The sequence below is a fragment of the Radiomyces spectabilis genome (assembly GCF_025331425.1).
Source record: "Radiomyces spectabilis strain NRRL 2753 chromosome Unknown BYT42scaffold_8, whole genome shotgun sequence".
Lineage (NCBI taxonomy): Eukaryota > Fungi > Mucoromycota > Mucoromycetes > Mucorales > Radiomycetaceae > Radiomyces > Radiomyces spectabilis.
The window spans coordinates 491,100-515,037 of NW_026251933.1; the positions used below are offsets into that span (position 1 = coordinate 491,100).

A 23,938-nucleotide genomic window follows, 5' to 3' on the forward strand; every position below is an offset into this window, starting at 1 on the left:
ATATTTATAAGGATTATATCCATGGGTCGATAAAGTCATTTCGCAATTGGTCTATGAAACTCAATCTGAGAATAGAACAGCAACATAAAGAACTATCGTAGTTATCACGAAAAGGAAATGCTTTATTTTTACGTTATATGAGTGTGTTGGATGGCGATTCCCAATGCGGCTATTGTATGCAAAGCGAAAGCTCATCGTTTATATGAATGATTGGGGTCGTTTTTGGCGCGAATTTTATTTACAATATGGCGTGCTGAGAGTACAACAAGGAACGGATTTTGTAATAGTCGGGAGACAGCAATCCTTCCACCAAAAGCTGTCCTGTGCCGGTCTGCAATACCCAGCGTTAACTTTTCAAGAAACACATGACTGCCAGCAAATCAGCGGAATCAAAAGACTTACCTTGCGCACAGCAACTTGATCGTTACATACGAGCATACCTTCACCTTTGAACTCGGCCGAGATGCCTTCGTTCTGCAGTAAGCGCTTGAATTCCGTCAGTCGAACATCGCCAACGAAAACAGCGGGTTCCCACTTGGATGGTACTTCAGAATCATCAATTCCCAGAGACGGTGTAGTAGAATCGTCCGGAAAATGAATGCGACCCGAAACACGTACCAACTCGTAATCGTCCAACTGATATATCCATAGCACATAAGTCAATCTTACAGAAAGGGAAAGGATTGACAAACACGACTTACCTTTGCAAAACGCAAAGAGCTCACGAGAGCATCTGTGAGTTTGACACGGTAAATATTTGTAGCCGCAGATACGTTGAGAACTTCGCCAATGGAGGGTGTAAATATTTCCTTGGTAAAATGGTCCATTTGTTGGCAGGCCTGAGCAAGATCCGCTGTGGCATTTCCAGGACCGTGAATAATGATCTATCAACACAAAATACACGGTTAATAAAACAACCTGTCTATGGGAAAATTTGCGACTAGAATGAGTAAAGCTTACCAATTTTCTGGGCGCGATCTGAGGTAAAATGGTCTTCATGGACCGACCGTCCGAAAGTCCTTCAAGGTCGACGTAGCGTAACAGGCATTTGAAATGGACATCCTGCTCGTGCCAAATATATTTGGTCGGTGTCTCATCTTTTCGGGGAAGTATAGGTTCCTCGATATCGACTTGCATTGCCTATTGATAAGAGACGGAGTGTATCAGCAACAAAAAATCAAGGGAAATCGATCGAAATCGCTCACTTACATCTTTTCCAAAATCGGGACCTTCTCCCATGTTTTTCTCCATTTCCATGCGATCCAAATCGGAAGCTTTCATGTAATGCTCGACTTGGATGGCTTCGCCGTAATCATCAATTTTCTTTCGTCGTTCCAGGTACGGGAACATGCGATAACTTTGAGTCTGTTTGAAGAAACCGCCAGATTTGCCGGCATCACGTACGTATAAATCGTACTGAGACATTAAAAGATCCTCCATGTTATCGTCTGCTTCTTCGATATCGGAAATATCGGATTCATCTTCTTCCATGATGGTCTTGCTGCGGGCAATTATTGCTGCCTGAGCTGCATCCCTTTCTGCTTTCGCCCGCTGCGCCGCTTCATACTCCTGTAATTCCGCGCCTTCCAAGGGTACTCGTTTAAAAACCTTTAAATGGAATTTGTTTTCGTATTCGATGGCAGGTTTTACGGGCACTTTCTTGGTTCCGCTGACGAGACTTGGATCATTGGCGACCATTTCGTCGGTCTTGGCATCCCAGTCGTCATAGATTTTTCGGGCCAATGAATGGGGAGAAGATCGATCGGTGAGAATGAGCGTGTTCCTTGGTTGTTGATCACCGCTGTCCATCCACCGCAAAAGCAGTTCGCGAGCAAATCCGGTTTCTAAGCTGTGATTGCTGGCAATCACCACTTTGGGACCAGAATAGTTTTCTAGATCTTCCAACCTGTGACACAGACGCAGGTATTTGAATTCAAAAGGGTTTTCACGCGTTTGCGAGAAGTTGCGGGTGAGGTCGTCTCCCATCCATTCAAGCATGATTTTCGCAAAATGAGCTGTATGGTAACTGGTATTGGTGAGCATGATGAGCGGATAAGACAATTGATAATTTGCCCAATGTTGATCCAGCAGATAGGCAAGCTCCAGAACACGTGCGGAAGAATCTGTAGGTAATAAAACGGAACCTGAATCGCGGAGGGTTGTAATCATTGTATCTGGTACCAAGACGTGAGTCAATGCAAAACATTACTATTTGAAATGTGTCTTGAGCTTGCTTACCAAACATGGCAGCATATCGGTCTTTTCGAGGTGGATGCACCACGGAAGCGTTCAACGCATCCGTGATCAGCAGCGAGGGACGTGTCAATGCATCCAGTACGACACCACCGGAATGGAGAACCGTACCATCCAAATGACTTGTTCAAAAAGAGGATGAGTTGGACCGTGTCAATGATTGTTATGAAGGATACTCATACCATTCCTTTCGGTGGTTAAAGTCCACAGCGTAAACAATTTCATCTGTATCTTGTTTGATTTTCCAAATAGTACCACCAATGGTATGAGCCGCTGCATAGGCTGTAATGGTGATACCTTGACATTTTCCTGTAGTCCATGAGATAAGAAGATCATGTAAGTAACGTGATCGTCTCAATGCAACTCGCACCAAAGAAAGTTACCAGGAAGGGCAAATGGTTGTGAATATCTGAGGGCTGTTATTTTGTCGAATGCATTGTCAACGTCTTCCAAAGAGAAGGTCGTGAATTCCATTTCTCGAGTTTTGGATTGGTATATATCGTATAAACACATTTTGCCCATGTTCACCACAGGCACGGTCGAGTACACTGGACAACTCATGCCCAAATGCATGCGAGCGTAAGGATACGCGCCCAAATGAGGTAAATCAGCGTGCGAAATAAGAACGGCATCAATTTGCTTTGCTATTCTGTAAACACGGATCTTTAGTATGGGAATGACAGTGCCTGCACTGACTGTTTGCCTGCTGGCCTACTTTTTTAGATGCACTAGATCGTCCATATCGAACTGGTCTGACCAGCCACAATCCAGCAATATCTTGACTTCATCGATTTCCAACAGATAGCATAACGGATCCTCGTTTTTCGCACCCGAGATGGGGGTGAATTTGACGTAACTTGACATGCAAACAGGTGCAATGCGTCGACACTGGTGCAAAAGAAGACTGAAAATTGTGGACCGTCGGACTTGCGGCCAGAAATCCTGCCCAAAAGCAGTCTTACGGACTTGAATCTATGAATAACGACATGCATGTCATGTATACCGTGACACGAGTGAATATGGAAACCGTCTATCCTTAATGATTAACATGCACTGATAAAGAATATAATTGTTTTGATTAGTTTCAAACTGCTGGTTGTTATAAGATATCATCTAGGCGCCTACTAGTCTTCAATTATCTTTTGTCAGGACATCGATAGTTTTAAATATAAGGATACTGCAGGGCCTTAAACGAACATATCAGCCATATTATTCAAAGCGAAAAGTTATTGCTTGCTTAGTACTATAATAATGATACGAGTAAGTCTTTTGGAAGCAGGCGAAAATATACTTATTGGACAAAAAAGCTATTTTCACTCATCAAAGGCAGCCCTAATATGATAACTCGACCGTTACTTCAGGAATAGTGCTTCGTCCTGGAGCACAATGATTTTTATTCCTCTCTTTGCTCGCAAACAATACTCCGAGGGCTAATCATGCGATACCCGAGTAAGACTAATTTGGTTGTTTGGTTGTGGTGCTGGATGTACAATATTGACAAAAGAATGGAAGGTAGAATAAGACAGAGCATTGAAATCAAATGTGGATAATGTACTTATTAGTGAATGCAGTTGAAACAGATTAGGCAGTACCTTTCTTTTCCATTTTCTTTCTTTTCATCGCTCCTCGCGATGCTCGTCAATGATGCCTGCCATACGAAGTATCTCCTTGTCAACGTTGCCGCCCTCTTGTCGGATTTGTACGCCGGCTCTTCTCAAGGCTTCTTCTTTCTCAAATAACCAAGCTCGTTTTTGCTGCTGCCGCGCTTTTTCTCCTCCCAATCCAAACACCTCGATCCTCATCGTCTCAAAGGCATAGCCGAATTGGCCTCGAAAGGCCGATTTTTCGAATGTGGCCGCTTCAGGATAATTCTCTTGCATGTAGAAGCCGGCTTGCAGGCTGTTATCCATACTAAAAACAAAGGCTGGAGGACCTGAATGTCGTGAATGATGCGGCGGTTTCGGAGTCATCATGCTCTGATTGAATCCACCAAAGGCAAGTCCAAAGTCGTCGTGACAGTAAATGTATTGTGAATTGTGTAGGGTTGGTCGGAAAACCTCAAAGTGAGGCGACAGCTCAAACAAAAGACAGTTTTCATCGCCCCAATAGTGCTTCGAATGCTTCCAGGGTTCCGATATGTAAGCACCGAAAACGAGAGTTGACACTTCTCCTTCCTTGGCATCGGACTTGGTATGAGTTGAAGAAAGTACCTGGCCTTGTATAAGTATCAATGTCGGCCCCGAGTACTTGAATACGTGGCTTTCGAACCGATTCATTGAAAATCCGTCATCGTCACCTGAATATAACCGATGCCATTCCTTGGCATCGAAGCAGTTTTGCGGCAGACACCAGCATAACAATGTTGTGTAGGAAACAGTCAGAAGATCGGACTGGTCAACAATAGGTATCATATCCTTATCAAGCACAACATCGCGGGTATGGGTAACTGTGTGCTTTGTATTCATGGCAAATTTGTTGTAGAGGAAGGAATGGAGTGTCCGGAAAAGATGAGGAGCGTTGCGCGACTTCCATTGTTTGAAATGATGACGGGATATACGTTGCCGTTGCGGATCATCAGCATCGGAAGATGTTCCGCCGTATCGATGAATCATCGTGACCATGGCATCGGCTGTACGACGAATGGCGGCAAAATCAATCTGTTTCTCTGCTGTCTCCGTCTCGACATGTATCTTTTCACATCGTTCCTTTTCATCAATCCATAACAGCAACACAAAGATTTCTACCAAATCACGGGACGGAATGGACAACTTGGCTCCAGGATTATCCTCCGCCTTATCCTCCAAACTGGATTCAAAATCCATATCATCAAAGCTGATGCCAAGGTCAGCCAACGAAAGTCCACGCGGGGCAGCGGTCGCATCATGTTCATCTGCATCGTCTTCTCTTGATGCGGCTGCGCCCAAAGCGTTGTTCCCAGTCCCTGATTGAATAGAGGATAGCTCCGATGCGGATGAGTCGACCGCTTGCTCTTCGGTACGTGGAGCGGGGAGGATCGACAGCGACTCGAAAAATGCGTCTTCGAACACGGGCTCTTCTTGGGTGTCCAGTTTTCCGGTAAGAATGGTGAATGCTTTCAGAAAGGCATTCATGTACAGCGGAACGGGACCTTCGGTTGCACAGTTTGGGTAAGAGCCGAGGTAGGAAAACGATTTAAACAGTAGAATACCGGCGGGTTCAACGGCTAGCGGCAACTCGAGGTGGGCCTAAAAAATGATTGACAGGTCAGCATTTATGAGAAGGGTCCATGCGCTTATCATTCGTTACCAGGAAATTTTTTGCTTCAATGCGGTCTCCACCGGTGTCATTGCTTGTTTTTAGTTCGTGAAAGACTTGATGTAATGCGCTGATTTCAATACGTTTCAGTTTACCCCGGAATATCTGCTGAAGTGCACGCGAGGATGAAGTGGAGTCTTCTAGACTCATGGAGCTTTTACGCCGTTGCTCCTGAATTTTCTCCTTGCTCGATTGACTTTGACCCATGCGAACTTTTTTGGTGAGAGAGTGAAACAGCAAAGAAAAAAGAGCAAGTCAATAACGCAGCAGAAAATCAAAAGGGAAACGTGAAATCAGTGAAATTCGCCCAAGCGTCTATTCTTTCTTTTTTTTTCCTTCTCTTTTTGGACAATGGCAAGGAACGTCATGATTTTAATGTGAGAAAATCCTTGAAATTCATATGAACCAACCGACTCATCCATGCATAGGCTCACTGGATAGATAAATTAGCAGCGAAAGGAGGTAAGAAGAATAAGGTAGAATAAAACAAGGATCTTTTTTTTGTGGATTGCAGATATTAATGATGATGATGATGATATGGCATGGTATATGATCTACAGAGTCAGAAGAATCAACAAACAAAATGATATAAACAATGGGTATACTGGCAACTGAAACGAGCTGGGAACGGCAGCATTGATATGTAAACGGCCGTATTTTCCGATGGTATCGTCGGGGAATGGTGCAGATTGAGAAGGAGCGGAACTTGACATCATTGAGGAACTGGAAGCCGTATGTGCCGGTGTTGGGAAGTGAGTAAGCACTGAAGTGGTAGGCGATGGCATGAAAGAATAACTGGTTGCCGTTGCATTGAAGACGGTGGCACTAGGCATCACCATAGCTCCGCTTGAACTGGTGGCATTGGCAAAAAGATCTGGAGAGGCTGTTGCGTTGCTTGGAGAAGGTGTGTCGAGTTCTTGAGCCATGGTTGCCATCGCAGCCATGAGTATCCACCAACCGTAAAACATGGAAAGCGTTTTGAATAGGAAACAAAAAGGGCGAAAAGGAACCAAAGCGCAAAAAAAACACGGATAAAAAAAAAGGGAACAAAGTTTCCAGTAGAAACTGGCCTAGTTTTTATGATCGATCAATGATTTATTACGAAGCATGAACTGGATAAAAAAGAAAGCAATGGAAAGAGGGGTGGTGAAAAGAGAACAGGAGATGAGAAAGGGGAAAGATGCAATATGTTATAAATAGACCGAATCATCCATGAAAGGATACCTTTCGCACTCTCCTCCTCCGCTGTTGCTGTCTTTTCCAACTACGCATCCAAACTCGCATCAACAAAACAAAAAAAAAAAGAGAGAGAGAGAGAGAAAGGCACAAAATGCATGGGCTTACGAGATATCAAACAATTTTTAGTACAATTTGTAAAAAGACTATGCAAATAAAAATAAAAAAAAAACTACATTGGAGGAAACCTTGTTTTTCCTTTTTTCTTTTTTTTTTTCCCTTCATCTCGGGTGTGATGATCATGATTTGCTTGCTTAAATGATGAGTATTATGATAATCTTGTCAGTTCGCGCTGCAATTCTTCTTTTTCTTGAGCAAATTTTTTCTCTCGTTCATGCAAATCGGAAATGTAATTGACAGCTGATGTGCAGGATAATAAGGCGATGAGTAAAAAAAAGAAAAAGAAAAAAATAACGGAGAAAATGGGTAAAAAAATAAATGCAGTGTTACCTTTACTTAAAATTTCCCATTTACTTGTTTTCAGTCCCTTGTCGATCGGTAGTAAATCACGCAAATCGTCAAACAAATCCTTCATCTCTTTGCGACGTTTGCGTTCGGCCAACTTGTGACTCACTCGCAGTTCGGGTGATCGAGAATAAGGCGTGTGGACGGTACTCGTTCGTCGAGGCCGTGGTTCTTCATCGGTATGCTGCAGACGAGGTGAGGACCCGGCCGACGAACTGTCACGATGGAAAGAGGTGGCAATAGAATGGCGTCTCATGGAATCGTCAAGGTATCCTGGTGATGAGGGAGTTCGGAAAACAGCAGAGGGCGGGAAATCGCCACCTGTGATGTGTGCAATAGATGGAAGGGAATCACGTCGCCATGGGGCTGATGGTGGTAACGGTGGAGACGGAAGAAACCGTCCTGTGAGATCAGGCCGATGGTCCAGGGGGGACGGCCGCATAACAGCGGGATGCGAGGGCGAAGAAGGTGGCGAAGACGTATTTGAATGATAGGACCAGTTATTTCCCTGGAGTGTGGATTCCACCGCCGATCCTCTTCTGGAACTGCTAGGACTAGGCGATGCATAATCGAGCGGACGAAACGATGACAATGGCTGAAGGGTTCGCGTATTAGGATCAAGCGATGTTCGACGTCCGAGCTTTGTATCATCCTCCATTTCATGAGGAGGTGTGGAATAATTACTATTGATAAGCATCGTATGGTGTGACATGGGATGGAAAAACTATGGAACAAGCGAAAGATGTATATGGTTATGTGTATATTAAATCACTAAAGCAGCACGAAAACGATTAAAAAAAAAGATATAAAAGAATAGAAAAAATAAAAAAGAGAAAAAGAAAAACGCAAAACAGTGAGATGGAAAGGATCGTAGTGAAATGTAATACGGCTTGCGGAAGTAAGTTGAACTCCGCCAGATGCTGCGAAAGTCAGCACGTGCTGTTCAATTGAAAAACTTTTTTTTTTTTTTTTCAGTTGCCACGAGTCACCCACATGGTCATGCTAAGTCTCAAACCTTCAATGCAATCCAACTTGCTCATTCAAAAAAAAAAAAAAAAAAAAAAAGGGAAGCCAATAGAAAAACGCAAAAACCGCTCGATTACTTCATGATCAATGATGTCAATTCCTTTACACAATATTATAATATAAAAAATACTATATCCTTCGCCGTATCAAAGATGAATGGGTCAACAGACAAAAAAAAAAAAAAAAAAAAAAATTTTTACCACCTCTTTAATGAACTTTTTCCTTTTTTTTGTATGTTACTTAGTGACCTTGCTGTACTTTCGCTTGGCGAACCAATCGACCCAGGGGCTTGCCAACAGTTTGGCCCATAATGCTGCATAGCCAAACCACGCAGGGAGATACACTTCCCGTTTTCGTTGATCGGAAGCGGCAATAATCTGTAAAGCGACTGTTTGTGGCGACAATTTTCCGCTCGTGGATCCCGCCACGCCTCCATGCCCAAGCCCGCCGTCCACGGCCGAATGGCGTAAATCTGTATCCACGGTGGCTGGACACACAAGACTGACATGGACGTTGTATGGCTCCACTTCCACTCTCAAGGAATCGAAAAACCCGTGAACGGCATGCTTGGAGCCTGCATACATCGCACGTGTGGGCGCACCCACTTTGCCGGCCATCGAAGAGACGATCGCCAGATTGGGCATTTTTGAAGTCTGAATTAAAATAGGCAGAAACACTCGAGCCGTCCGTACGGGTGCATAATAGTTTACATTCGTAATACGTTCCAACGCATCATCCACTCCACTCGTTGACGTTGACGACTGCGTCACTTCAAAACCCGTCTGCTGGACCTTGACCTCCATCCCGCATGCTTCCATAAAAGGCAGCACAGAAATCAGTCCCGCACAATAGATCAGCGTATCCAGACCCCCCATGCTTCGTTGACAAGTCTCCATCAGTAATGTCAAGTCATCCTGATGGCTCACATCTCCCGCCACCACAGTGACATGAGAAGCTCCGGCATGTTCACATTCTTGTTTCAAAGCATCCAGCAATTCTCGTCTTCTTGCAAATAGCACGAGCTTCGCACCACGGGCAGCATAAGATAACGCGACGTGCTTGCCAATCCCTGAAGAGCAGCCTAAAATAACCACCCGTTCATCCTTGGCCGATATGAGCTGCAAACGTTTATCGTTTTTTCTCGTGATGTAATACGCAGTAGCCAACGCAATACATGCGGCTAAAAGTAGTGGCGAGTCCCTTATCATGTGAATGAATGAAAAAAGAAACTGACAAGGAAAAAAAATCTGAAAGAAATATGGAAAATGACGGAGCATGAATTCCATTCGAATCTTGACAACACCTCAACTTGCTGTTGCCATATTATCATTTTCAATATCGCAACATCATGTCGATTCCAGTCTTGGAACCCTCTCCCCCTTTTTTCTAGGATGCATAATGGCCACTCAACTGAGCCATGTCGTATCTGAAGAAATTTTGTGTAGATTACTGGGCTTCAACTTGTAGGTCGTGCACTGTGCGGCTGCGCGCGAGGCGTCTAGCACTTTCACTGCCTTACTGTCAGTGTTCGACACGATTACATCTTTTGAACCTCACCTAAATGATTCCGTACTTGTCTTGATATATACAGATTGGATAGTGGGAATCTATGCAGGATAACATAAACTGCAGTAGGGTCATTACCTTTGTATTCGAGCAGCTGTATTATTCATTTGATAAAATCGCGGATTTTAATCAGACTATCAATTTGCAAACGGAGTGAGTGAGCAGTAATCCACTGAAATGAATGAGGGTTGACGTTATGCGAGAGTAGACATATACGGAAATCACTGTTCCCGTTAAAACCTGCATTCTGTGAGCACATGAGAACTCCCCAATATTTAAAGCACTTGCGCCGCATATGAAGGAGTCGAGGAATGACAGATACATATGGGCTTTTCTCCCCCTATATGTGATTCTTTTCGTAGTATGATTGAAAGATGATCAAAGAACTTATATCTTATGCAGGCTGATTGATGTCAAGGACATCAGCCATGGGGTGGTGATAGATGGAAAATTGTCGAAAGCGCTTCTAAAGCGTTGTGCACACCACATGATGAGCTATATGTGCAGAGTCACAACACGGTAAGGAAACCTACAGCAGTTATAGCCCCTGGCACAATGGCGCTTGTTATCTGTCATCTCACAATCAATGGTTTCACAAATGGTATTCATGTGATCAATTCGTAAATGATAGCTGGATGGTTCCACAGCGCGGACATCCGCTGGGGTTGGCATCGCGCCGTGGGAACCATTATACAGACGGGAAACTCTCAGATTTCTAACAAAAGGTATTCCCAGTTCAACGCTGTATAAACTCTTTATCAATTCACAGAAATACCAAGAAATGAATTTGATGATCCGACCACGGGAAATTGAGATATTACCCCCCCCCCTTCCAGAATGAAAGCAATCCCATTAATAGATTCGTTTGCATATACGTGTGGTCGCATAGGTCATAGGAATGGTGGACACAGGTCAAAAAACAGCCCCATTCCGCACTGACTTCCAATGTAAAGACAATCTAATTTATACAATAAACCATGCATGAAAGTCAGGTCAAACACATTGGGTTTCATTTTAATTGTGCAACGATGTTGTTGAGGCGCTTCGACGCATATACCGTGCAGCTCGAGGAGACACGCCTGTGGGTGATTTATCATCTTCTTTTTTAACGGTTTCCGCTTTCGGCCTGGAGCGATCTTTGTTTGCCTTTCTGTGAGATTTTTTGGGACGTGCTTCTTCATCGCTTGCCATGCTCTCGACCTTGACCTTCTTCCTCTTTGTAAGGATAGAGCCATGCAATCGCTGTAATGCTGGTACAAACGCACTTGTTCGTCCCCCCACCTAACGACATAAACTCTGTCAGTCGTCGTTGATTGTCCCTCTCCTTTTGGTAAATTACCGTTTCAAAAGCCAGTTTGTGTCCATTAGGTAGAACTCCGGCTCCTTTGCCTTTGCCCTTGTTCCAACGATACATCATGAGCCAGTCTTCAGGGAACAGTGATGAATCGGCTTCCGCTTCCACTGCAATGCGGCACACTTTCTCCATTTGTAACCGCAGATTGTGACATTCCTCGATCGTCAGCGTATTGGCCTTTTGCGCCGGATGGATACGTGATTGATACAAAATTTCGTCCGCCACCCAGTTCCCCACGCCACTGTAACAGACAAGTCAGCATAAGCCGCCAAGTTAACATCTATAATGTATAGAGTAGTTAGGCGAATACTTGCGCTGAAAAAGCTTGATCCAGCAGTAATGCTTTGATCGGCATAATTCGTTTCTGCACAAGAACTGTGAAATCTTCAGGCGACGGCAGATTATGCATAGGATCAAAACCCAGTTTGGAAATGGGAGGACATTTCAGTGGATCGCCGTCTACCAGCCTAACGCGACCCAGACGACGCGCGTCGCAGAAAGCTATGACAACCGGCTCTTCGTCCGTCCCCTTCTTCTGCACAGTAATGATAAATTTTACAAACTTTGGTGGCCACGTCATTTGCTTTTCCTCGTGCTCATGCTTCACCTACAAAGAAACCAATAGGGCTTTCAGAGAAATGTCTAAGGTTATTTTTCATCCGCGCCACACACGTACAAGAAGTTGGCCCGTCATGCCAAAGTGAGCAACAATGTGTGGACCTTTGTCAAGTACTGCAAGTAAATTAGAAAAAAATAGACTGAAGAGCATAAATTGGCAAGGAAACTCACTCAAGACAAAATACTTTCCCCATCGTTTTGTATCTGTCACTATTTTCCCTTTGATGGATTCAGCAAAGTCTTCGGCCGTGGTGTCAGCAAATACTAGACTATCCGGTGTCTATACACAGCATAAGGCGCGGAGCCTGTTTCAGTGCCCGTTCTTTGTGCAAAAAGAGGAATCCACCATTTACCGCATCAACAGCAATGATTGTTCGATTCAAACAATGCTGGTGGCATTGTCTTCGAGCAAATTCCACCTAATAAATGTTCAGCCGATGCGACTATTCAGCATGGTTGCCGTACAGCTTACTTCAGCGATTTCTGGCATAATAGTAAAATGACGACACTTTAAACCGCAGCGCAAAAAATAGCACAAAAAAAGAAGAAAAAAACTTGAAGCGGCGTCTTTATTTTTTGGATCCGTGGCTTGGAGTTGGAGCACTTCTTGACCATCGTTTTCGCTCTGATCATGGCCACAGACTTGCAGCCAAAACCCGAGAAGTCCAAAGTAAAGGAGGCATATGATAAAGAAGCGCTGAAAGCACGGTGGCGACTACTTGGGCGGGATCCGGAACAAAGTAATCTTTTTTTTCTTTTTTCTATAATTTAACGATGAACCAAGAGTGATATGGTCAAAGAGTTCCGATCTCACGAAAAAAAAAAAAAAAAAAAAAAAAAAAAAACTGTCTTTTCATCGCGAATCTAGGCATACTGTCGCTGATTCGGCGGGCATGTTATCATACCTTTGCAAGAGACGACTGGGGAAAAGTGTTACAGGGTATCAAGGCCAGCTTTGTACAGCGTGATTATGAGGGTATTTTCACGGATGAAGAGAATCTTCAAGTGTACAGCGCCGCCTATGTTCCCGGCCGTGCACTTTGTTACTTTGAAATTTTCTCTCGTCCACAGTTACGCAAACTTTTAGGCAAAGCTTGTCGCATTTTTGCTGTGGGATCTGGCAGTGGATCTGAGTTGGTCAGTGTTGCGGCGGCCATGACACGTGTTCCAGCCGAGCGTCAGCAAGTCCGGTTGAACATGCAAGATATTGGTGCATGGTCCTCGGTGCTCACTTGTTTTGAAACCACCATACGACAAGAATGGAAACTTACGACCGAACAGTTGGAATGCGTGTATGAGCAAGGCGATGTTTTGAGCAAAGAGAACGAATCGCGAAGAAATGAGCTGATCGCCCAGGCAGACTTGATCACTTTTATGTTCGTTATGAATGAACTGTTTGTGAACAAAACGGCTGCCATGCAACTGATTCAAACCTTAATTCAATCCATGAAGAAAGGCGCGCTTCTTTTGGTAAGTGGCACCTTTTTATCATGGTTCCCTTTTTTCCCCACAGATTATCTGCCCGACGCCAATGCTGAACCAAAAAACTAATGGCTGTTCCATTTTTGGTCGGAAAAATAGATTGTGGAGTCTGCCGGATCGTTTTCCCACCTGCAGATCGGCGGCAAAACGTACATGCTTTACACGTTATTGGATGCGGTGAAAGACCTTGAATGCGTGGTTGCAGAAGATTCAAGGTGGTACAGGTGAGAAGGTTAACTGCAAAATTTACTGTGAATTTTGGAATGATTGATCTTTCTTCTGTGCTGCTTTAGGCATCCTGACCACTTAAAATATCCCATTGACGTCCAAAATATGCGATATTTTATTCGTCTGTATAAAAAGAAATAGCCAGCTCCATTTTTTTATCGTATGTTACAGTTACATCAGAAAAAAGAAAAAAAAAGCAACCCCACATTTCTCTATTCCCCCTTCATCCATCATTACCTTATTTTTTTTTTTCGTTAATACACACCACATGAACAAAAAAGAATCTACGGTAGTATCACTGTGTCTGTGATCCTTTAATGTCATTCCTTTGAATCTCCGACAAGCTTAAATACCGGATACCGTATAATGACAGGTATCTTTGTTCCCCGCCTCTATATTTGTTGTGTATATATCGGACGACCGGCCTTCCTTTTTTTATCTTTTTCTTTTCTTACTTGTTGGTTTCTTATTTTTCTCTTTTTTACCCCACACTCTTCCCATTACACAACACATTTCCACCATGAGTGTATCTCCCGCGAATCAGTCTTTCTTGGCATGGTACCTTACGCAGCTGGCTGCCTACCCTCTTCAGACCAAAGCCGTAACCAGCGGTATCCTTTCTGGTTGCCAAGAAGCAGCAGCACAAAAATTGTCGGGACAGAAGAAACTCGATAAGCGTATTTTCCAAATGGCAGCTTATGGTACGACACTTTGTTTTTGCACGATAAAACGACCAACTAGTCGAGATATGAAGCACTCAAACGAATAATGAACATTATCTAGGCTTGATCATCTCTGGTCCTTTAAACCACTTGTGGTATGAAATCATGGCCAAGGTGTTTGCTGGCAAGACCGGTCCCAAGGTCAAGGTTGGCCAGTTGTTGTTCTCCAACCTTATCATCTCGCCCTTCATGAACACAGGTTAGGCTTTCTTTTTCTATATTTTTGTCAATAGCAGGAGAGAAAGAAAAATGGAGATGCTGATGAAAACTGTACTTTGTTTTTAGTCTATATTACTGCAATGACCATCCTGGCTGGTGGTCGATCCTTTGCTCAGGTTAGAAGCGCTGTGCGCAATGGTTTATTGTCGATGCAGAAAGTTTCTTGGGTTGTTTCTCCCTTGAGTTTGATCTTTGCCCAAAACTACTTGCCCCAACACACCTGGGTTCCTTTCTTCAACGTTGTCATCTTCTGTAAGTTTGGAAAATTACGGGAAAACTGTTGTTGCGCTTTTCTGTCCAACATGACTCATCTTTTTTTCTTTTTTCTCACCAGTCTTGGGCACTTACATGAACACCTTGATCAAGCGCAAGCGCTTGCAGGCCGAGAAGGAAGCTGCTGAACGCAAGTCGTCCTAAGTAATAGGATCGTCGAATAATGTACGGTTTTGAATGTCTCTTTCCTCTATAAAAAAAATGACAGAGTATCGGATTTCCTATTTGACAAAAAAAAAAAAAATGACGCCAAAAAGGTTTGACGGACTTGTTGTATTCGAAATTTTGGAGGACCGTCTGGTTTGTGGAGAACAATCGGTTACGATGACTGATCCGATATTGTCAATGGGAAAAAGAAAAAAATCTTGTATTTCTTCTTCTGGGAAGACCAGTTTCTGGTCTCGAACTTCCAAATTGTTGGATTAAGCATACTACTACAATTTGCATACTTGACAGTGCTCAATTATCTTGTGGAGATTTGTTTCCCTAAACATATAAATAACGGTGCCAACGAGGAAGAATGAGGGAAAAAAAAAATGAAATTCAGAGGGTCAAAATATTTAGATACCGTTATCCATGAGGGACGTAAAAGGCAAGAGAACTGTGTCATCAACGTTTTCGAACAAACCATCTTTGCGCCATGAACTTCATGAAAGCGCTAAATTTCTTTCACCGATTCAATTTCAATGGGCGTTGTTCTTTATTTTCATTTTATGCTATGGGTTTCTCCGGTTTGAGATTCCAGCTGCTGGAAGCTGACTGAGTGAAATCTATGCACGATTGAAAGCAGGTACAGCGACTAATGCGCGGTCTTGTGCCCTTCAACTTGCACAATTTCAGAGACTATACCGAACGGTAAGTACAGTACAGTACAGTACTTTTCTCTCACTTCAACGACATATATCCACATTTTCTATTGCAAATGCTATTAGGACATAAAAATATCTTTCAATTCTGTACCTATTGCGTCCATACATATTTTCGAAGAAGCAATTCGGTCAAGATAGGGCTGCTGGGGGCCAAATGACGCTTAGTTCAGTTTTATTTATGCCGCTACTAATCATTGTCATTCATCTACTGGTAGCAATACACAGGTTGAAATAAATATAATATTCCTTCCCAACAATACACAGTTGAATAAAAGCAACGAAGCTTGAATAATGCATAGAAAATCAACTGCCGGTCGTCCTCCGGACTGCATGACGTAAGGTAACTACGTCATCAGACCGGACCTATCGGGGGCTCCGGCGAACGACATCGAAGTATTACGTGTCGCAGCAGATAAATTCACGACTCTCCGCGCACCCACCAGTGAGTTTTTCTTCACCCTTATTGAATAATCTCATTTGATAATGACTACAAGTGATCATAAAAGCAAATTGATGTAAGTAACCACTGCAGCAAAAGTGCGATCAGACCATTCAGAAAATTAATCGGTTGCGTTTCCCTCGTTTTTTAGGCCTAATGCTGGTGTCACTGACCCCGAAGTCGATCCTAGCCATGATCCTGCCACTGCTATTTTGCGCCGTAAAGCCGCACCCAACAAATTGATGGTGGACGATGCTTCCAATGATGATAACTCAGTTATTACTTTGTCTACTGCCACCATGGAAAGACTTCAACTTTTCCGCGGTGATACTGTACTTGTCAAGGGCAAGAAGAGAAGAGACACAGTGCTTATCGTGTTGGCCGACGATGACGTGGAGGATAACAAGGCCAAAATTAACAAAGGTAACGTAGAGAATTGTCGGATACATCGCTGTGCAGTGGGCTAACTTTCTGCTTTTATTCTATTTTTCTGCTTCAATTTTTTATCATCATCATAGTCGTGCGTAACAATTTACGTGTGCGCCTTGGTGATATTATCAGCATTCACCCATGTCCAGATATCAAATACGGCAAACGTATTCATGTTTTGCCTATCGATGACACTGTTGAAGGCTTGACCGGCAACTTGTTTGAAACTTACTTGAAACCCTACTTCTTGGAAGCCTACCGTCCCGTCCGCAAGGGCGACTTATTCCTTGTGCGCGGTGGTATGCGTGCAGTAGAATTCAAGGTCGTGGAAACCGATCCCGATGATTACTGTATTGTAAGTGCACACAAAGATGGCCGTGTTGTAAAAAGGAAAAGTTTGAGAGGAGCCCCGTTGGCTGAGTGTTATTTATGCATAGGTTGCACAAGATACGGTCATCCACTGCGAAGGTGAACCGATCAAGCGTGAAGACGAAGAACAAAACTTGAATGAAGTGGGATACGATGATATTGGTGGTTGTCGTAAACAGATGGCTCAGATTCGTGAGATGGTTGAACTTCCTTTGCGCCATCCTCAACTTTTCAAGACCATTGGTATTAAACCACCCCGCGGTATTCTCATGTATGGTCCTCCTGGTACCGGTAAAACGTTGATTGCTCGTGCTGTCGCCAATGAAACTGGTGCTTTCTTCTTCCTCATCAACGGTCCTGAGATCATGTCCAAGATGGCCGGTGAATCTGAAAGCAACCTGCGCAAGGCCTTTGAAGAAGCAGAAAAGAACTCTCCCGCCATCATCTTTATCGATGAAATCGATGCTATTGCACCCAAGCGTGAAAAGGTACGGTATCTAAGAGTCAGATGCCAATACAAATGGGTAGAGACGATTGACTTTTTCTTTTTTTTTAACAGACCAACGGTGAGGTGGAACGTCGTGTCGTTTCTCAGCTTCTCACTTTGATGGACGGTATGAAGTCGCGTTCCAATGTCGTTGTGATTGCGGCTACCAACCGCCCCAACTCCATTGATCCTGCTTTGCGTCGTTTCGGTCGTTTCGATCGTGAAGTGGATATTGGCATTCCTGATCCTACTGGTCGCCTTGAAATTCTTCGTATTCATACCAAGAACATGAAATTGGATGATGAAGTTGATTTGGAACAAATTGCTTCTGAAACCCACGGTTATGTTGGTGCCGATATGGCTTCGCTTTGTTCCGAAGCGGCTATGCAACAAATCCGTGAAAAGATGGATTTGATCGATCTTGAAGAAGAAACCATTGACACCGAAGTACTGGACAGTCTGGCCGTTACCATGGACAACTTTAGAGTAAGTGTTTTGATGCTGATATTCAATTCCTTCCGTAAGAAAGGACTCGCTCGCTGATATAACTACTCTTTTAGTACGCTTTGGGTGTTTCTAATCCTTCGGCTCTCCGCGAAACTGCTGTTGAAGTACCTTCTGTAAAGTGGTCCGACATTGGTGGTTTGGACAATGTCAAGTTGGAATTGCAGGAAACCGTCCAATATCCTGTGGAACATCCAGAAAAGTTCCTGAAGTTTGGTATGAGTCCTTCCAAGGGTGTCTTGTTCTATGGTCCTCCTGGTACCGGTAAGACCTTGTTGGCCAAGGCTATTGCCAACGAATGTCAAGCCAACTTCATCTCCATCAAGGTATGCATTTCTATCATATCGGTTTGAAATTTATTTGTCAACAGCACGGAAACTAAAAGATCACCATGTTTAGGGTCCTGAATTGTTGACAATGTGGTTTGGTGAATCCGAATCGAATGTGCGTGATGTATTTGACAAGGCACGTGCAGCTGCGCCATGCGTTATGTTCTTTGATGAATTGGATTCGATTGCCAAGGCTCGTGGCGGTTCATTGGGTGATGCAGGAGGTGCAGGTGATCGTGTTCTGAATCAGATTTTGACCGAAATGGATGGTATGAATGCCAAAAAGGTAAGATTTCCTATTTCTGCAAAAATTATGATCAGAGCCGATATTGATTGAATCGATGCTCATTTTTTATTCCATTTCCGCAGAATGTGTTCGTTATCGGTGCTACCAACCGTCCTGATCAAATTGATCCCGCTCTTTTGCGTCCTGGTCGTTTGGATCAGCTCATCTATATCCCTCTCCCTGATGAAAGCTCGCGTCTTTCCATCTTAAAGGCCCAATTGCGCAAGTCGCCTGTTTCCCCTGATGTGGATTTGGCTTTCATTGCCAAGCACACTCAAGGATTCTCTGGTGCTGATTTGTCCGAAATCTGTCAGCGTGCTGCTAAATTGGCCATCCGTGAAGATATTGAAAAAGAAATCGCCCAAGAAAAGGAGCGCAAGGCAAAACAGGAAGCCGGTGAAGATGTCGGCATGGAAGAAGATGAAGACGAAGATGTCGTCGCCTACATTACTCGGTAAGCATTCATTTCTTTATCCGTCTTCTTTTTGAACTTTTTTTTCATACTGACTGACTTCTTTTTTTTCTTTCAGTGCTCATTTTGAGGAAGCTATGCGCTTTGCTCGCCGATCAGTCAGCGACAACGATATCCGACGATACGAAGTATTTGCTCAGAATCTGCAACAGCAGCGCGGTTTCGGTACCTTCAAGTTCCCTGAAGGCGGAGCTGGTTCTGCACAGGGTATGGATGGTGTTACCGCCGGTGAAAGCGGTTTTGGTCAAGAAGGTGGCGATGATGATCTTTATGCGTAAATAAAGCGAGAAACATAAATTTTCGAGTGGACGTCTTCAATTTCGTCCTTCAGAAGCTGTCATATTTTTTTTTTTCACAAAATACAATCACAGAAATAAACAAATAAACACTGTGCTATTGCTGAATGTCTACCCTTTATATGATCAACACTATTGCCTGCTCCTGTGTCTTACCCTGTAAGTAATATGTCCAGTTCTCACGCGATAAACGTCACTGCCAACTCATCCGTCATGTTGAAGACTTTCGCAACTGAATGTCCTGCCGTATTCACGATTCCGCAATATCGCTCTACCCAATTCATTAAGAAACAAGAAGCAAAGTACCAGTATTAAACAAAGCACCGTACGATAAATCAATAAAGCGGAAAGAAAAAAAAAAAAGATTAAATACACATACACCCTTTACATGCCGTCATGTCGCATTTTTTCACTTATACTGCCTGTACAAATGTCTGGAAATAAAAAGATCATCAATTATGAACAGCGTGAAGCAAAATGATATAGAAGTTCAGACATAACATTGTCTACGAAAGACTGAGATGGCTGATATTGCTTCAGCGAGAGAATTGACGAACCTAAATGAAAAGCCCCGGTTGACTTCGAAATAGTTGTCACAGGAAACGCGTATGAAATGCAGCTTGTAAGCGGCTAAGGCGAATCTTATACGATGGCTCTATTGATAGCTTTAAATGATACTGTATTTATTACGTCTATGTAAGAGATAGCGTATCTTACTTTATTAGACTATTCACTAGTAGTTACTATTTACACAAATGAGGACTATTTTATAAGGAGAGCTTTGAACGTGATAGCCCGCTGCTTAACGATTTCCCTGCCAATCGTAGCGGCATCTCTTCGCGCACAAGTTCATCCATCCCGCTTTCATCCCATTGCTTTTGTACCAGTTCTACCTGATGTTCCAGTTTGGTTGTTTCCCAGTCGATTAACTTGAGTTCAAACCGGCTTTTGCGCGCAGCTGCTAGTACATCCAATTCTTCATCTCGTAATTTCTGTACATCCGCCTCGTAGCGTTCCACCTATTGTTTTTTAACAACTTATCAGTGATTTTGCTACTAATATAATCTTTTCGTCAAATGATGCGTTGACTCACCTCTTTTTCTTGTTCAGAGGCATAGGAAGTTCTCGGTCGAGGAGGAGGAAATGAAAAAGAAGATCCTGAAGAGTGATGACCAGCATACGATGGATAACTGCTGTAGTGGGAGTAATGATGGGTTGTGTTGGAATGGGATCGTGACAATGGTGGCGGAGGCGGTCCACCTTGCGATGAATAACTTGAAGAATGATGATGGCTGTATCCGTAAGGCGATGAATAAGTTGATCCAGAAGGCGAGGTGGTGGCCGCTGGATGAAGAGGTGCAGGAGTGGTGGAAGTGGCGCTAGCGTGAAAAGTGTTGGTCATGGGCGCTGGTGCTGATTCTTTGCCGGGTGAAGGTGGTACGCTCCTTGACGCACTGGAAGACGACGATCGAGGATGCACGACAGGTGCAGCATCACCAGTATTGGCAGCATCGGCTACAGCCGCTGCATCGGAGGAAGCCGAAGTTGGCAGTGGATAAGGAGCTGTACCAGGGTTGTGACGTCGCGGCGGATAGGAAGATGGTGGGAAAGAAGCGCTGGGAGACGATGTGCTGTGAGAACGATAATAATGGCTAGAAGCCGTAGCACTATAAGGAGGAGGATAGCCAGCGGTAGTACTCGAGTAGGATGATCGCTGACGTTCATAGGAAGAATCGCGTCGGGTTAATGGGGAAGGACTGCGGCGTGAAGTGTAAGAGTATGTTGACGACGACGAACGATAATACGCATAAGAAGGTCTTCTCGGGGATCTCGAATCAGAGCGTGCAGGTGAAGAACCTCGCGATCCATAGTATCGTTCGGAATAACTGAGTCTTTCCCTGTGGTACGAATCACCACCTCTGTGAACGGGTGATCGTGAAGTGGCCGGTGGATAGCGACCTGGCGAGTAGTTGCGTGCCGGATCTCTGTACTCCCGATCTCTTTCGGATGGACGATATACTTCTCCTGGGCGATATGTATCCGAACGAGGACGATCGTAATACCCTCGATATCGCTCGTCGTAACCACGTGAATACCTATCCATAAATACCGTCTTCTGTGGCGAGAGTCTGTGATAAAGTCGACCCAAAGTGCAAAAAAAGAAAGAGCACGCCCGCCGTTCTTCGTCATCAAAATTGTGACGACCAGTGTGACTATTTTATGAAGCGACTCGCGCAAGACAGAGAGCCGGAAAAATTTTCTGGCGGCGACTCTGAAATCCAAAGTCCTTCAATTCATGTACGACCAGTTCAAACGTGACAGGATGACTTTGATGGTCCATCAAGTCGTTGTATACTATTCCCGACGGTGTTGTACGATCGTTTCTTACGTCAGAATCACGCATCTAGACCAAAAGAACATCGGTGCTAATGATGCAAATCACGCTGTTTTCCATACGATCGGCGGAAACGAAAAAAATCGATCATGGAATGAAACTTTTTGAGGCATAACATGGTTTTCCAGCGTGAATGGTAGAATGTTAGGAAATGAACCAACTCGTCCCAAATGTAGTGGCCTTTTTTTATTGAGCTTTTATGCGCGATTTAACAGTTTTTCTTTATTCATTTGCTTTGTTGCATGTCTTTTTTTTTGGTTGTTTACAAATCCGTATTTTTTTGTTCCATGCTGCAAAAGTTCGTCATGTTTCTATTTCGATGTTTTGCTTGCCTTGGATTTTTTTCCTTGTTTTATTTTTCTCCCGGAGTAGCATCGTAGCATTTTGCTGGATTTTTCCCTAGGAGAACACCATTTCTGGGTATGCGATTTCCCGAATTAGACATAACAAGAAAAACAACGGCTTGATAAAGCAATGTGATAAGGTATTTTATTTATTATGCATAACATCAAAAGGGGCATACAATAGATCTTGCATAGGGCCGAAAAGGCATTCACTTGGATACGCGAACCGTGATAATGGGTATGTAGCGGCCAGGTCATCTTCGTCTTCAAAATGTAGATATTTCTGATACTCGTCATCATCCAGATTGATCGTGATAGGCTGCTGCAGTAACATGGGTGCGTTCGCATGCTTCGTTGCTGCAGAGCACGCGGAAGAATTCGCCGCTGACTCGGATACGCTGGGATTCGGTAGATTGAGGCCATCGATGCCAAAGTCAAGACAGCCCATGGGTTGAAGGGCAGCAGCGACGATGTCACTTTGGCTTGGTAAACCGTTCGGTACTTCAGTTTCAGCATACCACATGGATGTCGCTGGCTGCGAAAAATCAAAGGTGGTCGGCACTTCCAAAACAGTGGAGGATGGGTCATACGAGGGATTGTTCTGTATAGCTTGCAATTGAGAGATATCCACCGACAGTAAGTCTTGCCATGTTAACTGGGAATAATCATCTGTGGCAGTAGTGGCTGTGGCCACCGTGTCTTCTTTTTCATCGCGGTCACCTGAGGTCTTGTCATCCACATTGGTGTCTGCCCTGTGTTTCTTCTTTTTTTGCTTGTGCTCGTAACCAGAGACATATTCGTTGCCAACATCCACACCTGAATCATATTCTGACTCGCAATACGAACCGGGTTCCACGGTGCGTCTTGCTTTTCTACGTTTCAGCTTACGACGTCTTTCTGAGCTCTTGGTAACTGACAAATTCTCGACCATACGAAAAGTGGTATACAGTGGCACCATTTCAGGACCCGGTTTGGACTTGCTGTCCTGGCTGGGTTTCGGTGACTTGGTCTCGGTTTCGGATGGGTGCTTGGAAGAATGGAAGCAGGAAGTGCCGCGACGGTGACCCAGTGACAGTTCGGCAGTGAGTCCAATATCGTGATGTTTACGACTGTGACCCCCAGCTTGAGACAGGTTGTCGACAAAGATGTGTTCAACACCTTCTACCAGAGTCCAGTAACAGCCTTTGCCAGGATTGGCCTGGGTCGGGCAACGATCAATTTTAATGAACCATTTCTTGTTGAGGGACAAATTGTGTCGAATGGAGTTCTGCAGTTAAGAATATCAGAGTTAACACAACAAGGTTTCGTTACCAAGGTGATAATGTTCGATTTTTTTTTACCTGCCAACCACCTTGACCGAGAACGTAAAAAGGATAATGCTCAGCAATCCAACGATAAATGTCATTGAGAGTCAGTCGGCCGTCTTTGCTGGAGAGGATGGCGTGCGCGATTAAGGTGGCGTAAGAGTATGGTGGCTTTTCTGTAGGATGACATGCCTTCCACCAAGTCTCGATATGGGTCGGCCAGTTGGGTCGTGTTCGCGCAGGACACATTTCCAAATCATCGTCATGTTCCGGATGATGGCCAACGGATTCAATTTTAAACTTGAGTTCGGATGTCTTGGAGGGCTTTGCGGCGCCGCCATTGGGTCTAGTCTTCTTCTTCAAGGAAGGCGATGCTATTGATGGATGATGCAGAAGAGGGGTCTCTTGAATAATGGGGAAGGATGACAGGATGCCCATAAAGGATGATTGAATTGGTATACTGGGAGATGCAGTTGTACAGACGGGCATATAAGGCTGTTCTTGTTGCAAGAAGTGGATAGAGGGTTCATTGGTAATATTACAAGCATACATGATGACAAATGTTTATATGGAGATGAAGGGAATATAATGACAAAAGAGCCAGGGTATGAGTGAGCAAACAGAAAAGTGAAGTATAAACAGCTGGGTATATGTGCAAAAAAGAAAAAAGTGAAAAATA

At 44.0% G+C, this 23,938-nt stretch overlaps 10 protein-coding genes across 10 annotated transcripts; 3 read left to right on the top strand and 7 right to left on the bottom strand.

Moving 5' to 3' along the window:
• Window positions 1-106: 106 nt before the first annotated feature.
• Window positions 107-3,165, bottom strand: BYT42DRAFT_573307 (beta-lactamase-like protein). Its single transcript, XM_051568712.1, has 8 exons — window positions 2,969-3,165; window positions 2,637-2,902; window positions 2,436-2,562; window positions 2,239-2,375; window positions 1,210-2,174; window positions 961-1,140; window positions 702-884; window positions 107-636 (listed from the first exon to the last, which is right to left on the bottom strand). Exons 1-8 carry the CDS (start codon window positions 3,115-3,117, stop codon window positions 355-357), a joined length of 2,289 nt encoding a protein of 762 aa, XP_051422197.1. The 5' UTR covers window positions 3,118-3,165; the 3' UTR covers window positions 107-354.
• A 704-nt stretch (window positions 3,166-3,869) lies between these two features.
• BYT42DRAFT_498289 (TLD-domain-containing protein) lies at window positions 3,870-5,697 on the bottom strand (the record flags this gene model as incomplete). Its single annotated transcript, XM_051564554.1, has 2 exons — window positions 3,870-5,477; window positions 5,539-5,697. The coding sequence occupies 2 exons, from the start codon at window positions 5,695-5,697 to the stop codon at window positions 3,870-3,872; spliced, it is 1,767 nt and encodes a 588-aa protein (XP_051422198.1).
• A 404-nt stretch (window positions 5,698-6,101) lies between these two features.
• Window positions 6,102-6,491, bottom strand: BYT42DRAFT_614862 (uncharacterized protein; the record flags this gene model as incomplete). The annotated part of the gene is made up of 1 exon (XM_051571898.1): window positions 6,102-6,491. One exon carries the CDS (start codon window positions 6,489-6,491, stop codon window positions 6,102-6,104), a length of 390 nt encoding a protein of 129 aa, XP_051422199.1.
• Window positions 6,492-7,001: 510 nt separating this feature from the next.
• BYT42DRAFT_573312 (uncharacterized protein) lies at window positions 7,002-8,157 on the bottom strand. Its single transcript, XM_051568713.1, has 2 exons — window positions 7,234-8,157; window positions 7,002-7,143 (listed from the first exon to the last, which is right to left on the bottom strand). The coding sequence occupies exons 1-2, from the start codon at window positions 7,958-7,960 to the stop codon at window positions 7,052-7,054; spliced, it is 819 nt and encodes a 272-aa protein (XP_051422200.1). The 5' UTR covers window positions 7,961-8,157; the 3' UTR covers window positions 7,002-7,051.
• A 277-nt stretch (window positions 8,158-8,434) lies between these two features.
• On the bottom strand, window positions 8,435-12,335 carry BYT42DRAFT_599045 (uncharacterized protein). The gene is made up of 8 exons (XM_051570974.1): window positions 12,285-12,335; window positions 12,166-12,231; window positions 11,984-12,092; window positions 11,871-11,926; window positions 11,509-11,801; window positions 11,180-11,435; window positions 11,010-11,121; window positions 8,435-9,454 (listed from the first exon to the last, which is right to left on the bottom strand). The coding sequence occupies exons 1-8, from the start codon at window positions 12,300-12,302 to the stop codon at window positions 8,511-8,513; spliced, it is 1,854 nt and encodes a 617-aa protein (XP_051422201.1). The 5' UTR covers window positions 12,303-12,335; the 3' UTR covers window positions 8,435-8,510.
• BYT42DRAFT_573319 (uncharacterized protein) lies at window positions 12,336-13,621 on the top strand. Its single transcript, XM_051568714.1, has 3 exons — window positions 12,336-12,552; window positions 12,681-13,282; window positions 13,394-13,621. The coding sequence occupies exons 1-3, from the start codon at window positions 12,444-12,446 to the stop codon at window positions 13,520-13,522; spliced, it is 840 nt and encodes a 279-aa protein (XP_051422202.1). The 5' UTR covers window positions 12,336-12,443; the 3' UTR covers window positions 13,523-13,621.
• A 366-nt stretch (window positions 13,622-13,987) lies between these two features.
• BYT42DRAFT_516820 (uncharacterized protein) lies at window positions 13,988-15,083 on the top strand. Its single transcript, XM_051565221.1, has 4 exons — window positions 13,988-14,223; window positions 14,306-14,443; window positions 14,530-14,715; window positions 14,798-15,083. The coding sequence occupies exons 1-4, from the start codon at window positions 14,043-14,045 to the stop codon at window positions 14,878-14,880; spliced, it is 588 nt and encodes a 195-aa protein (XP_051422203.1). The 5' UTR covers window positions 13,988-14,042; the 3' UTR covers window positions 14,881-15,083.
• A 959-nt stretch (window positions 15,084-16,042) lies between these two features.
• On the top strand, window positions 16,043-19,372 carry BYT42DRAFT_573323 (transitional endoplasmic reticulum ATPase). Its single transcript, XM_051568715.1, has 9 exons — window positions 16,043-16,120; window positions 16,196-16,467; window positions 16,563-16,828; window positions 16,911-17,330; window positions 17,402-17,815; window positions 17,890-18,159; window positions 18,233-18,448; window positions 18,532-18,902; window positions 18,979-19,372. The coding sequence occupies exons 1-9, from the start codon at window positions 16,089-16,091 to the stop codon at window positions 19,196-19,198; spliced, it is 2,481 nt and encodes an 826-aa protein (XP_051422204.1). The 5' UTR covers window positions 16,043-16,088; the 3' UTR covers window positions 19,199-19,372.
• Window positions 19,373-19,881: 509 nt separating this feature from the next.
• On the bottom strand, window positions 19,882-21,424 carry BYT42DRAFT_599049 (uncharacterized protein). The gene is made up of 2 exons (XM_051570975.1): window positions 20,310-21,424; window positions 19,882-20,235 (listed from the first exon to the last, which is right to left on the bottom strand). The coding sequence occupies exons 1-2, from the start codon at window positions 21,318-21,320 to the stop codon at window positions 19,984-19,986; spliced, it is 1,263 nt and encodes a 420-aa protein (XP_051422205.1). The 5' UTR covers window positions 21,321-21,424; the 3' UTR covers window positions 19,882-19,983.
• A 676-nt stretch (window positions 21,425-22,100) lies between these two features.
• On the bottom strand, window positions 22,101-23,811 carry BYT42DRAFT_546807 (uncharacterized protein; the record flags this gene model as incomplete). Its single annotated transcript, XM_051565910.1, has 2 exons — window positions 22,101-23,222; window positions 23,296-23,811. 2 exons carry the CDS (start codon window positions 23,809-23,811, stop codon window positions 22,101-22,103), a joined length of 1,638 nt encoding a protein of 545 aa, XP_051422206.1.
• Window positions 23,812-23,938: the final 127 nt, after the last annotated feature.